General features: G+C 39.2%; 1 protein-coding gene across 1 annotated transcript in view; it reads left to right on the forward strand.

Annotated features, from left to right (window-relative positions):
* LOC117388693 (cadherin-7-like) overlaps positions 1 to 14101 on the forward strand; it is a 54153-nt gene that overhangs the window by 16793 nt on the left and 23259 nt on the right. Inside the window, exons 3-6 of the mRNA XM_055230098.1 lie at positions 2909 to 3106; positions 5083 to 5377; positions 9007 to 9126; positions 11961 to 12128. Coding sequence (XP_055086073.1) covers positions 2909 to 3106; positions 5083 to 5377; positions 9007 to 9126; positions 11961 to 12128 — 781 coding nt within the window. The remainder of the gene's footprint in view (positions 1 to 2908; positions 3107 to 5082; positions 5378 to 9006; positions 9127 to 11960; positions 12129 to 14101) is intronic.

The raw sequence follows: 14101 nt of genomic DNA on the forward strand, positions 1-14101 counted from the left end.
ACATAAACAACCCCACATCATCACACAGTATTCCAGAAAAGTAAAAGTCGCACGGGTATAGTGAAAAGGCGTTTATTCATATGGCTGAAGCTAACATGTTTCAACCATACACGGGCTTAAAAAATCATAAAAACTGTGTCATGGGTGTGGGCTTTAGAAATCACCCACCAATGGCAAGGATAGATGTTAATTGTAATGATTTGATATTGTTGATTTTGTTGGTCTTGTAGCTGTTGTCTTGCTCTTGTTTTGGAGCGGGTTAAGTCCTACAGTAGCCTTTGTTCAGGAAATGAGCACCTAGAAGAAATGTGATGTGTTTCCTTACACCAGAAAGCTACAATAATAATAATAAAAACAGAGGAAATCCACACACATAAAAACAAGATAAGTCCTCATTTAGACCCACCTCTCACCAGTGATTCACATGTTCAGTACCTTCGCAAAAATTTCAAGCTAAAAGTAAGAATACCATGTGGAATTTCAGTTCTTAATCTCCTGTACAAAGGCCATGGTACATTTTAGATTTTAACACATGGCGCCTTAGATTGCTTTTGAATATTGCTGTTTTTTCGACTGACTGATTGAATTTTAATAAGAGCACAGTTAGATATCGCTCTATACAGAACTATTTTCTTCATGAAGTCTAATCTGGGATAAGGTGTTATTATGTGGCCATTAGTAGCAGTTCTGGTGCCGTGGCTATGAACAGTTTGCTTCAATATAAAGGTGTTTTTAGCGTGTGATGTAATAATGTGCCTAATGTAACTTATATTCTTTGATTTAAAAGTCACAACAGACTGGAACACACCTGCTCTCTGCTTGTTCTAATTGGGCATCTAAGGACAATGCTATGCTGTGAAGTGAATTCAAACCAGACTGTATATAAAAATGGACATAGCTAACCTGCTAGCCACTGCGCCAAATAGGAAGTGATCATAGGCCTAGGCTTCAATTCACTTTACATTGAAAAACTGTCACCTCTCTCTCCGTAGCAGGTGCTGTCAGGCTCATCATTTTGGTTTCAAAATGTTCACACTGACTTGCTCTACATGATCCTGATGTTTTTATTTCAATATTGTGTCTGTAAATCAAGATATGAACATTAATAAATCAGGTGCCATCTTTCCCTGAGGTTGCTCCATGGATCTATTAAAATAGCTGGATAGAGTAAGTTGCTAGTTTAGAGCGGTCTTGAGTTGGATTAGTGGCCACTCATTGGTACTACACCAAAAAGTCCCTCCTGCCCAAAAAGGATTTCTCATAGAACGCAACATAATCACAACCTGCATGCATTCAGTTGGGTTTAGAACATAACGTCAGAAGAACCCTGGAAACATAAACATTATCATTTATAATTTATTTATTATTCCCCCACTTTCGTCATGCAAAGTCTCATGGAGGGTACCTCAACTGCGCATGGTCCATGGGCAGAGCATGATGTACCAACCTGCTAAAGGCTAAACTTGTGACATGCACCATTGAGCACGGCCCATTAGGCGGCCATGTTTAGACCCCGGGGCTTGGATTGCTCCTGCTAGCATTAGCAACAGGCTTGATTGACAGCTTTGTTAAGGCCCGCTCTGTGCTAAACCAGCAGTTTGGGCGGAAAGCGTTACCTTCAAAAGCCTCATCCCATTTGGTTGTTTTGTTGATATTCTGATGATACTCTCAGTCAGAATTCCAAATATGGAACTTGGCTCCAAATTTGCCCCGGTAACTTCTGGTCTCGATGAGCTTCATTTGACTGAGCCAAACACTATAGGCGACATCACACTCCCTTCGTCCACTTCTTTATACAGTCTATGATTTAAACTGCTTTCGTTGCCACAAGGCTTGGCATAAAGACCACAGCTAACTGGCCAAATAATGATGAACTTTGCCTATTAATAAAAAATAACAACAGTGTAATTCTTGCCACTGAAAACCCTAAGTGACTAGTCAATTTGAAATCCATCTTTTTATGTAGCAAATTTAAAACAAGAAATTTCTCGTTCTTGTTTCACACTTCTCCGCACTTAACATCCAAGTGTGTGTTAATCTGTGTTCTTGCAAGAAATCAAAATACATTGCTTAACTCAAAATTCCCAAAATCTTAGCTCTGTATTACACAAATTTGACTCTTGTGAGCGTAGTTAAAATGTTGTTACCTCTGCAAAAATGTACCCCGAGTTATGTTTTGTTTAAATCACACATTTGAGTGATCCTGTATTCTTAGGCTGTCGACATCTCTAAACCTCAAAATGCTCTGTTCCACCTTGCGATGTCATTAAGTGGTAGCTTTAAAGTTAACCACTACTTTTAGCCTTAACTGAAGTGCTTTACTCTACAATATATTACAATAACCTTAAGATGCTGCCTTTTGTTCAGTGAGTCTACAATATCTTCTGGTACACCAAAGAAATATCAACAAACTCAGACAACAGCTGTGGCTTCAAAGTTAGGCTACTTCAGAGCTGCAAAGGATTCAAATGATTCTAGTGATGGTGTATGTATAAAAACACAGTGGAGTGAGGTGGGTTAAGCGTCTTGCTCAAGGACATCATGACAACATTCATCTGTGGGGAGCTAAAATCACACCGCCAACCTGTGAGTCAGTGGATCTGATCGCTCAACCGATGATGTTTATGTCGAGAGTGGGGTTCGATCCGCCAACCTTCGGATCAGTGGATAGATACTCCAACTGCGGGATTTGCGTATTAAACGTGTGACAAAACAAAAGGGTGAGGGTTAGCATAATATAGGTCCTTTAATATTAATTTAACAATATCAAGTAATTAAGTAACTCTAAATATTACGGAAAATTCTTATAACACAGAAAAACCTTTTGTATTTTACATGAACAGAAAGTACTGCATTAAATTCCACTATGACAGAGTATAAAGGCTTATCACTTATTTCCCTCGTGCAGGCCTATCTGGCGGTGGTTCTGCTGTTGTCGCTGGTTCCCGGAGGGTTTCTGGGCGATGCCGGATGCAGTAGGGGGGTTTTGGACGGGACGCGTTTGACCCGGGGGGACACTCATGTACACAGACGCCTAAAGAGGGGCTGGATCTGGAAACAGCTGTTTGTCCCGGAGGAAGACCCCACACCGAGAGTCATTGGCCAGGTACGACACCCACTCAGCACCGGGCGTCCTTCAATGTCCTTCATGGTAGACTGGGGTTTAAAAATGCATGGGTTCTGCCTCACTGTGAAGAATAGCAAGTCCCAAAAGTGATGTATCAATGTAACAGGACGAGAAATACAGTACAGCGGGTGGGAATGCAAAAGCGCCACTGGGAAAATACAAGGATATCAACAAAAGAGTTTCTGTTCCGTCTGACCTGTCCAAGTATAGACTTACAAATTCAGAGGGCATTTTTTAATAGATTCTAAACAACACTGAGTTATTATTATTATTACTTTTACGTAAGTAGACAAAAAATGTACGCAATTAACAGCAATGCTACTTCCTAATAATATTACTCAAGTAGAATTTCAAAGTAGTGCTGGTGGAGATGTTACTCAAGTAAGAATAACTTAAAGAGTAACTGTTGGGACGTAACATCTGATTTGTAAACTGAATGTAATGTACTTTGAAAGAAAATATTAAATCATGCACAAATCTGGTACTTTCAAAGGTTAGATATGAAAATGAGACAAACTAAATCATATCTTGTCACTTGTCGAGTGCTTCAGTAAACATATTACTCAAGTAGGAGCAAAAGTACTCTGAAAACTACAATTTCTTTAAAAGGTTACTCAAGTCAATGTAACTGAATATTACCCACCTCTGGAAATAGCCCAAGTCCCAAAACTCATGTACCAATGTAACAGTACGAGAAATGCAGTACAGCAGGTGAGAAAATATAAGGACATCAACAGGGTTTTTGTTCGTCTGAGCTGTTCCACTAAAGTAGACTTACATATTCAGATCAAATGATTATTTTTATAGTATGGAGCTCAACAGTGTCGCCCACTTCGAAGTCCGCTCAGGTTAAATAAGTGCATTTTTCATTTGTTTTATACCGTAGACTTGAAAACTCCAAATATTAAAAGCTCAAAGGTATCATGGAACCAGCTATGTGGTAACTAATATCCATTTAAAGTCCAAAAAGCAAGCTTAAAATACAACATTAAATTAAATGTTTTAATAACTTCATGGTTTATAAAGTTTCAGAAATTGATTTTAGATTAAAGTCTAGGTTTTGTGGTCATTAGTAACCACTTTGCAGCCTTGAGCAAGCTTTCAAACTGTTATTTATTTATTTTCAGAAAGTCTATGGGAAAACTGAGCTCCATTGCTGAATTGTGTTAACAATTTCAACATCAAATTTGTAGATTTTTTTTCTCATGCCATACTTACACAACAAGACTCAAGTCTAACTACAAAGTCTTTTCAATAACCGTTTGGTTAAATGGTCATGTTTTTGGAAACTTCATTTTATGCATTTATATGTGAACAGGCATAGTTTAAATTTAAGATAAGTTCATTTATGTTCACATGCACATGTGATATGTACACATGTGCATGTCATTTGAATCTACAACCCTATAAAACAATATTCTTTATTTTTGCCTAACACTGGGAAATGTTATTCCAAATCAATAATGTATTTGCCTGGGGTCCAGAACACACACTTCTCCAAAACTTTACAAAGAATGAATGGTTAAACCCCGCGAGCTCAGATGGACACGATTGACCTGTTGTTTTGGCTCAAATTTGACCAAATCTGAAAAATATAGCTGCTTACGAGGAAAAAATAAAGGCAAAAATATCACAAGGCTTTGAAAAACATTTCATCTGGATCAATGACCGAGGCACTAAACTGCTAATCTGAGATGTGAGAAATGTAATGTTGTTTATAAATGATAAGATGAACAAGTGAGCTCCTTTTCACATGCGTTACTGCAAAAAAAACAAAAAAAACCAATCATGTTTGGTACTGACTCAAGACGCAACGGGGGGCATGGTGACCAGACTGATATCCATCTTTCTGGATTTGCCAGACAAATAGTTCATATCAAGGCTGGGTAATTGTAGCACAATATAAATGGGTTTATTATGAGAAAAAGTCATCCCTTCTTTTATTTCCTTTGCAGCTTAAATCAGACTACGACAAGGGCGACTTCACCATCAAGTATATCCTGTCAGGAGAGGGCGCTGGTGAGGTGTTTGCCATAGACGAGTACACGGGAGAGATCAGGACTGTACAGAAACTGGACCGAGAGGAGAAGGCGTTCTACATTCTCCAGGCTGAGGCCCTCAACCGTCTGTCAGAAGAACCGGTGGAACCTCAGTCTGAGTTCATCATCAAGGTGCAGGACATCAACGACAACGTGCCCCAGTTTCAGAACGAGCCTTATGTGACCAGTATCCCCGAGATGAGCCCTGTGGGTGAGTGACAATGGATACCTTTTCGCTGCTGCCTTCAATGTTCCATGGGAGGTGAAGCTAACTGGAAGCACTGTTCTGTCTAAAGCTCTGTTAGTCAAGTTGGACTTAAATCAGCTTGTTTTTTTTCCTTTCTTTATCTTTATTTATACAGGGGAACGCAAAGAGCACTTGGGCTTTCTTTTAAGTGGGTGCCTGGTTTAAAATGCAATACAAACAGAAAAACACACAAAACAGAACAGAAGTATACAAGTCCTTATAAAACCTTACAGACAGGTGCAGGTGTGTGTATAAAAGTTTGTTACCAGATTATTAAATTGCGATTGTGTCACCAACGTTTTTTCTTTGAAGTCTGTTCCATTTTTGTGACACAAAACAGCTAAAAGCCATGTTTCCCATCTCGTTTTAACACAGTCTAATCACAAACAACTGACTTAGCTTGAACTACAACAGGTGAGCTCATTTGTGCTGTTAAACAAATGTTTCAAATCACATTAGTCACAGGCCAGCTACGATTAGTCTAATGTTCTTTTCTGTTGGTCGCACTCACTGTTTTTGTTGAAAATCAAACACCTAAATGGGATCATGAACACTTGAATTTATCGCAGGTCTTTCAGAGAATCAAGGAAACTTAGATTTGGATGAGATGGTAACAACTCCCATGGTTCAATATCAGAGTAAGAAAAGGTTAAGTGCACAGGGCCAACAGCTCAAACTGAACTATGTACCTCATTCACGGTGTTAAAACATTAGATACAGGTGCTTTACCTCCCATTTAGTCACACTATTCACTGGATTAGCATATTAAACAGGTTCGTTTTTGTGTTTGAGATACTCTGAGATAAAAACCCACTTTATTCATTTGCCTGTAGCATACATTTATTCATATTTTGTATATAGCATATTTTTAAATTTCCTTCTCCAAACTTCTTCCATATAAAGAAGCATGGAAAGGAGTACCTAGCTGGAGGAATATGGAATTAGCACACTGAATCATATGCCATCTGTAGACATGGCATGATACTGAAGTTTACAATAATCCAAATGAGTAACAACATTAAAAAAAAACAAAAAAACACCAGATTTCGCTGTCTATCCCCATTTAGGCCAATTGGATCTCTGCGTCTGACCTTTAGAAGTGACTTTCTCCAGCTCCAAACTCCACACAATGTCACGAAAACCCGAGAATTTATATTTTTAGTGTAACTTTTCATTTTTCTAAAGAACTTTCCTCTGCAATCATAAATTATTGATTCTTTGGCAACTTAATTTGTAATATATATTCAGTAATAAAATGTCAAGCTGTATATTTTCTTTGACTTTAATGCCTTACAGGAAATTATGCTTTTGATTTAAGCCATTCAATATAGACCACAGCATTTGTAAAATATAGACATTCATGACTTTTAATGATCTTGACTGAAAACAATGAAAAAAAGATCTATCACTGGTTCTTTCCAGGAAGTTTAAAACGGCGGGTTGCTATGGATACATTTCTGGTTAGACTTAAATGGCACATACACTTTGCCATTTCAATTTATATGTAATCTGCTTATGTGATATAATATTGCCCCAGTGATAAATCAAAGTGCATTTGACTCTTAAAGGGAAGGGACTAGCAATGGAAACGGGAGGTGTGCTGCAAGAGAGAAGAAAATAATATATATGTATAAAATGGGGGTGGTGCCACCTGTTTGTTGCCATGGAGATGTCATTGCTTTACTTCAGCGTTCCAAAGTATGGCATTAAAGTTGTCAATCTCGCTTTTATTCATTTGTAGCTGTTTTATCGCTTAGAAATACCTTAAATTCGCATTGTTACTGTGAGTGCCTCTCCACAGATCTGACCCGTAACATAGCCCAATATTGTCAATTACTTGTCTCCATGGTAAGATAAGCTAAATGTTTCACTGTGGAACATCTCCGGCATCGTTGCGGCTAAGATTAAGTCGTTATTTTAGGTTTTTACAATAGATTTTTCATTATGACTTTTATTTTAAGCTTGCTTGTTACTGTAGCTTTCATTTATGTTTTCACGTAGCCCAGATTTTTATATATTTCAAAGAGCATTAAAGACGACATAAAAACTAAAAAAAAAGCTTTTCTGGCTTCTTTTAAAACATTGACACAGTTGAGTGGAGCGAATGGCAAAAGGACAAAGCCCAGGTGAGTCCTCCGAGGATGGGGTCGGTGTGGCGATGAGAGAGATGGTGACAGGGGACCACGAAGCGTAGAGGCTGCGGTAAGACGGGAGGGGTGGAGGGGTAGGTGGTGCACTGTGGGGCTGGAGGGTCCGTCACGCTCACCTGGACTCCACCAAATAAATAAATAAACTCTCACATAAAAACCTCCCCGCTGGGCCAGACAGACACAGCCCGCGGGACAACGAAATAATCACTTTGGCTCCCGCTGCAGTGAACAATCCTCATATTTACAACAGGATATAGATACAGGAGAGAGGGTAGGATTGTGTTGTTTAAACTATGCTTAGAGTCTATTGATTCAGACGTCTCTGTGCAAGTTTACATGGGGTGAGGAGAATTCAAGTGCCCCCATTTCTCCTCAGAAAGCCAAAGCTAAAATAAGTTTCAGAAAATTGTGTCCATGTTTTCTACTAACCTAAAATAAATGCACTTTTTGCTATATTTATTACCACGATAGAGCAACAGTCAAACACATAGTCCAGAGCTGGTACTTGTAAGAATAAAAAGGGTTTTGGTTTTATACACTTTTTAGATATATTTCTCTAACCCAATTCCAAACCATTGCTAAGTCAGAGTTGAAACACGAGGTTTGAACCAGTGATCCTTGAGTTTGTGGGCAACTGCTTATCCATAGCGCCACTGTTGGCTACCGAGAGTATTTTTGTAGCTGATTTTAATAATTTGCATTCACTTTATTCAATTTAAATTTATATTTTGACACTAAAAGACACTTCACATTGCGCTAACCATTCTCTCCCAGGTGATGGCAAGCTACGTTTTTGGCAGCTGCCCTGGGGTAGACTGCCAGAAATGAGGCTGCTGATATACGCCATCTGCCCCTACTACCACCAACAATCACTCAAGCATAATATTCATACATAGGCAAGGTCGTGTTATGTCTTGCACAAGGACACAACGACAATATGCACTGGTCAAATCAAGCCTTCAGGTTGGTCGTAGAAAAACATCGATCCACTATCATCTAAAAATTGGCTTATTTTGGATAGGCATTGAGAGCAAATCCCCATGTACAATACACATACGTATATCATTGGTCTACGATTTGTTCATTGTAAACAAACAATACAAGACGTCTGAATAAAAGAAATAGTTTGATTAATTTGTGTTCAAAACTGGAGAACTAATAGACCTCACCCGCTTCACCATAGCAAGCATCGGATTTTCATTTATGTGTTTTTATTATTGAAGTATTGCCTACGAGTTTGAATTTTTTAAATAATACAGGGAATAGGCAAAACCCCCAAGCCTCAAAAAGTAGGGCAGTACTGGAATGCTCTAGCTTGCATGAATCAATCAAAGTACAACTCTGAGTAAGCTAATGATGACATCGTTATAAGCTCGTAAAAGCTGATCTAAGTCTTGTTGTCCTCTTTAACTGTACTCATACCTTCTTTGTGCTTTCCTGCAGGGACCACAGTTGCGCAGGTGACCGCCACGGACGCAGACGACCCCATGTTCGGAAACAACGCCAAGCTCATTTACTCCATCCTGCAGGGGGAGCCGTACTTCTCCGTGGAGCCCAAGACGGGTAAGTGTTACTGAGTGAGTGAGAGAGAGTCTGATGAAGAAGTCACTCAGGGGTAATCAGGGAAAGCACTACACCGGTGTTTGGCACAGCACACTGCAGCACTGATTGGGCCTAAGTGATGTTTGTGTTGACAACAAGTGCCTCGGAATAACAAGGGGAATAATGACAAAGGCATGCGGGGAAAAATCAAAACATTGCACTCGTGTTTATACTTAAAAGTAATGTATGTAAGGTGGAATCAACAGCTGCTGAAATAGCATGTGGAGTTTTTGTAATTATGGCCTATTGATTATCTCGTGGCCATACCTCTTTGTCAAAGCCTCAGCTCAGATCTCAAAAGTAAAGCAAGGCCGGGCCTGGTTGGTGCTTGAATAGGAGAACTCTGGGACTATCAGGTGCCACAGTGGGACAACAGTGGCAAAAACTGCCATTGTGTCCTTAGACAAGGCACACACATTGCCTGGTATGGAAATGGTGCGTGCGTGAATGTTGGTGGCGGTTGAAGGGGCCGATGATGATGCGAACTGGCATTAAGAAAAAAGAACTATTAAGAAAAAATAAACAACTGGACTTCACCGATCACAACACCTAATTCATTTATATTTTGTATCATTATTATTTTTATTATCACTATTATTATCATCATTATTATTATTATTACTATTATATTTTTATTATTTTCATCATCTTTATTATCATCATTATTATTATTATTATCATTATCAATATTATTATCATTATATTTTATTTGTACTTATTTTTTCCCCCCCATTTACATTTTCTATATCTTCTTTTCTCACTTACGAATTACTATTACTAGCACCCTCTGCCGTCTCCACCTAACCCTCTCCAAAATCAAAAAACCATGTTATGTCTTGGTATGTCTTATCACCACTTGTCACTACTGTATATGATTGGTCACTATGTTTGTCTGTCTTGCATTAAATTAAAAAAATAAAATAAGATTGGCAGCCACGCTTCCATCAGTTTGCCCCAGAACAGCAGCAGCTACAACAGTCGCTTACCACCGAGTCCTGAGTGAATAAATAATGTGCTGTAAAGCTTCCTTGAGTGTCCAAAGAAGCACTATATAAATCCAGTGCATTATTTTCCAGTTCCCTTAATGACGTTAGCCTGGGTTCACATGATGTTGCAACATTCTAAACTGCCCATACGTTAAAACTGAGCTGAAAGGCACATGGTTGAATGCTATGGTTGAATTTTCTGTGCAACTGTTGTATGATAGCTTATAAACTCATCACAGTCAATAATTAGGATGCCCAGAATGCATAAAGCAAATGATAAATAACTTTGGACCACGTTTCGCATTTTCACCTTTAGCGAGAACTCTGCCAACTTGGAGCGTAATATCTATTTGTTACAGCCGATCGTTGTTTGCAAACAGAGACGAGACAAGAAGCCAACAAACTGCATTATTTAAGTCAATTTCATCCGTACAGTTTAGGAGTATTTCTTAGACATAGACAACACACGATTCTACAAAGTCAAGACAGAGAATGAGAGATGGGTAGAATCAACAGAGATATGAGCTGTTATTTCACTTCGCTGATGGCTGCAGTTGTACAGTTTACCCACAGCTAAACTGCATTGAAGATCTTTCTGTTGTTCAAATTTACTTTAGGTTTCACTTCATTCCGACTCACTTTTCCCTGCACTTATAGTCGAGTGCTGCTGCTGAAAGGTGATGATGGCGGCGGTGGGTTGGGAGGCTAAGTTTGTTTATCTTGGCAGTTAAACAATAGTTGGTAACATATACAGTGAGGGCCAGGAGACATTCTTGTACTGAGACTAGAGGCAACTTCAATTTAGCACCTGCTTGTCCCCCAGGATGCCCAGAATGTGCCACAGTATCGCACTGAACGCACCTCGCTCCATAGAGGTGCAAGCAGTTGGTGTCTCAGCTCACGGTATGAATTGTGTTTTTCAAGGTAGAAATAAACCACATGGGATGAAAGCAATAACATTTTAAACAAGTGGATGACCTCCTTCCCATTCCCATCTCCCACTACCTACCCTACTATCCACTACCGACCCTATTAGAAAAGTTATATAGTGCACCTTTCCAAACATGTATTTATGCAAAATTTGTTTTGTCACAGTGCAAATATTGTAAAAGCTTATCTTATCAAAATGAGCCCGCTGCATCTAATTATAAAGCATTTTTATCGTCTGGGAATAAGGAAGTGCGCTATTACTTGCATTATCGTGACAACAAAACTAATGGAAAGCTGTGAAAACCTTAAAAGTCACAGTGGTGAATATTTGAGATGCTAGGAATCCGTTTGGAAAGTGGGGAATAACTTTGGGCAACTGTAAAACGTTTAAAATGAACTAGTGTGTTTTTCTTGTTGTTAAACCTTTAAGGACTGAGCACATTATAGACCAGTATAGCTCGCCTAGACTTTTTTTTTTTCTTTTTTTAGCCATAAAAACATGTTACAGGAAGTATCAGCAAAGGAAGTACTGCCTTTTCTCACAAAACTACCTCTATTTCACATATCCATCCTTATTTTCCTTTGACGCACCAAATAACTGACTGGGAGGCACCTGCGCTCTGATTGGTCATCTTCGAGGGACAACGTAAGCACATTACCGTAATGACAGTAACATATTTAAAGAGCCCCATGCCTCTGCTTTGAGATGCAGTTTGAATTTACATGAAGCACAATTGGTTGCGGAGTTATGGTAATGGAAAGTCCGCAACCGCGAGTCGATCAGTAGCAATAGCATCCAACGGTATAGGGTTAATATAGAAAACATAAAATCTTAAATCAGATCTTCTTGTCTTTTCTTCTCCTTCTTCTTCTCCTAAGGCATAATCGTGACGTCGTGGCCCAACATGGACCGCGAGGCTCGAGAGCAGTACCTAGTGGTGGTGCAGGTGAAGGACATGCTGGGGTTGAGCGGAGGATTCTCAGCCAGCACCACCGTCACCGTCACCCTGAGCGACGTCAACGACAACGGGCCCATCTTCCAGCATCGTGAGTACATTATCTGTGCCATACCTTTTGCATCACTGAGGAGGAGGGATATTCAGAAGAAACATGTCGCAGCACAATGGCGTTCTTACCTAAGCATCAATAGATAAATAAATAGGAGTGATACTGACAAAATGAATGAATCTCAGTTGTTTGGGTATTTTTTTCTGCATTATCTTGAAATAAATGTAACTATGTGTCAGGAATGAGCTAAAATGTGCCTGTGAATGTCTTCGTTGAGGTCAAAGTATTGCACAAAAGCGTGAATAAACCATAAAGGCGGAAACATTACTTTATCAGATTACACTAGATCGGTGTGTCTCATTTTTAATCATTTAATTATAGACGACATACTTGATATTCTAATTCTGAAGAGCCAAAACGGCAATCACAAAATTTTTTCGTACATGTCCCACCTCTAGTTGGCGATAAAGACCTTTCCAATGTTTGTAAACAATACGCTTGTATTCTAAAGGCTGATATCGTTCTTTACGTTCACCCCAATGCTTTTTCAGTGGAAGAGTTAGCATTAGCCTCGAGACATCGCATATTATGAAAAACCAGGGCCTCGTTAGAAAGCATTATCACATCTTAAACTGTTTACCGTGCTTTATTGACATAGCAATGAGCGCCACAATTAGCATAAAAACTAACAACCACATAATTTATACTTCTAAAATCTATTATTCCGGAACAAATCACTCCAAAGATGTAGCGAGGAATAAAGACTTGACAAAGACAATTGAGTTTTAGTTCATAAAGCATACAAAACATTTTTTTTCCACAACTTCCTTGTAGTTTTAGGGACGCTTTTAGGACTGCCTTCGATTCAAGTATAGTATATTTCGTTCACTGCAACAATAGTAACTTTGCATGTGATCAAGGTCAACAAACAACTTACAAAAGGACAACAATATAAAGTGTGCGATCAGAGGAGCTGTAGCTGCGGTGGGCGGTTGCTGTGTCTCATTATGGCCTGTGTAGTGAGAATTAAAAAGCAGACAGAGAGGAGACGGAACAGGAGAAGGGGAGTGCACACGTGTCCAATGCGTCGCCCGTTGGATGAGTTTAATCATTCAAACATGAAAGGACATTTGTCATGACCTTTGGGAAGAAACCAGGCCACGTACACTGATAAAGCCACAACAGGAAAATCAATGGAGCACGAGTTAGACAGCGAGGGTGCTTCGTTCTGAGCGTCTAATCACTTAACCGCCGTTGTTGTATGTGCATGAGACGTCCACAGAAGTCTAAGGGTAAGTTGTAACGGTAAAAACTAAAGGGGCACTGTGTAATTTACCTCGCCTACGATCCTGAATACACTCCTTCAATACTTAACGAAGATGAGAGTCTGGTCACCGGTGAATCTCCCAGTTTTTGAAAAAGTAAAGGAAAAAAAAATGTCAAAGGGGACTGAAAAACAGATTTCTGCGGATTTCTGCTGATTCGATCGGTGAAGCTTTAAACTCTGTTAAGGGGTGAGGTGAGATCAATTTGATTTTATTTGTAAATCATAGGTGACCAACGTGTCACTGAAAAAAATAAATAAATAAAAAATCCAATTGCACGATCATGTTTGACTGAGCTTGAGACGCAACAGAGGACATAGGGACTAGACTTTACCAGGCAATAATTTACCTGTGGAGTGTCCAAAACGTTGCACAATATGGCTTAAAACGGCAATTTTCATTTTTTATAAGTGTTATGGAAGGTTATTGGTTCTTTGCTCTCAACTAACCAAAGTTTGGCGCTTTTCAACCTCTGCACTTTTGTATTGTCACTTACTGGAAAAAAGATTATAAAACATGCATTACATTTTTAGCTGTAGCATCTGTTAGCTTAGTGACTAGTCCCTCCTAACAGTGGCATCCAGATGTGTCTCATTTTCTCCTGTACTCATCGGAGTTGGGGCAAGATTATGAAGAAGAGTTGCCATGACTTCTCAAATTAACCCTCCATCTCCATCTCTGCCTCCT

Source organism: Periophthalmus magnuspinnatus, chromosome 20 (assembly GCF_009829125.3).
Source record: "Periophthalmus magnuspinnatus isolate fPerMag1 chromosome 20, fPerMag1.2.pri, whole genome shotgun sequence".
Classification (NCBI taxonomy): domain Eukaryota; kingdom Metazoa; phylum Chordata; class Actinopteri; order Gobiiformes; family Gobiidae; genus Periophthalmus; species Periophthalmus magnuspinnatus.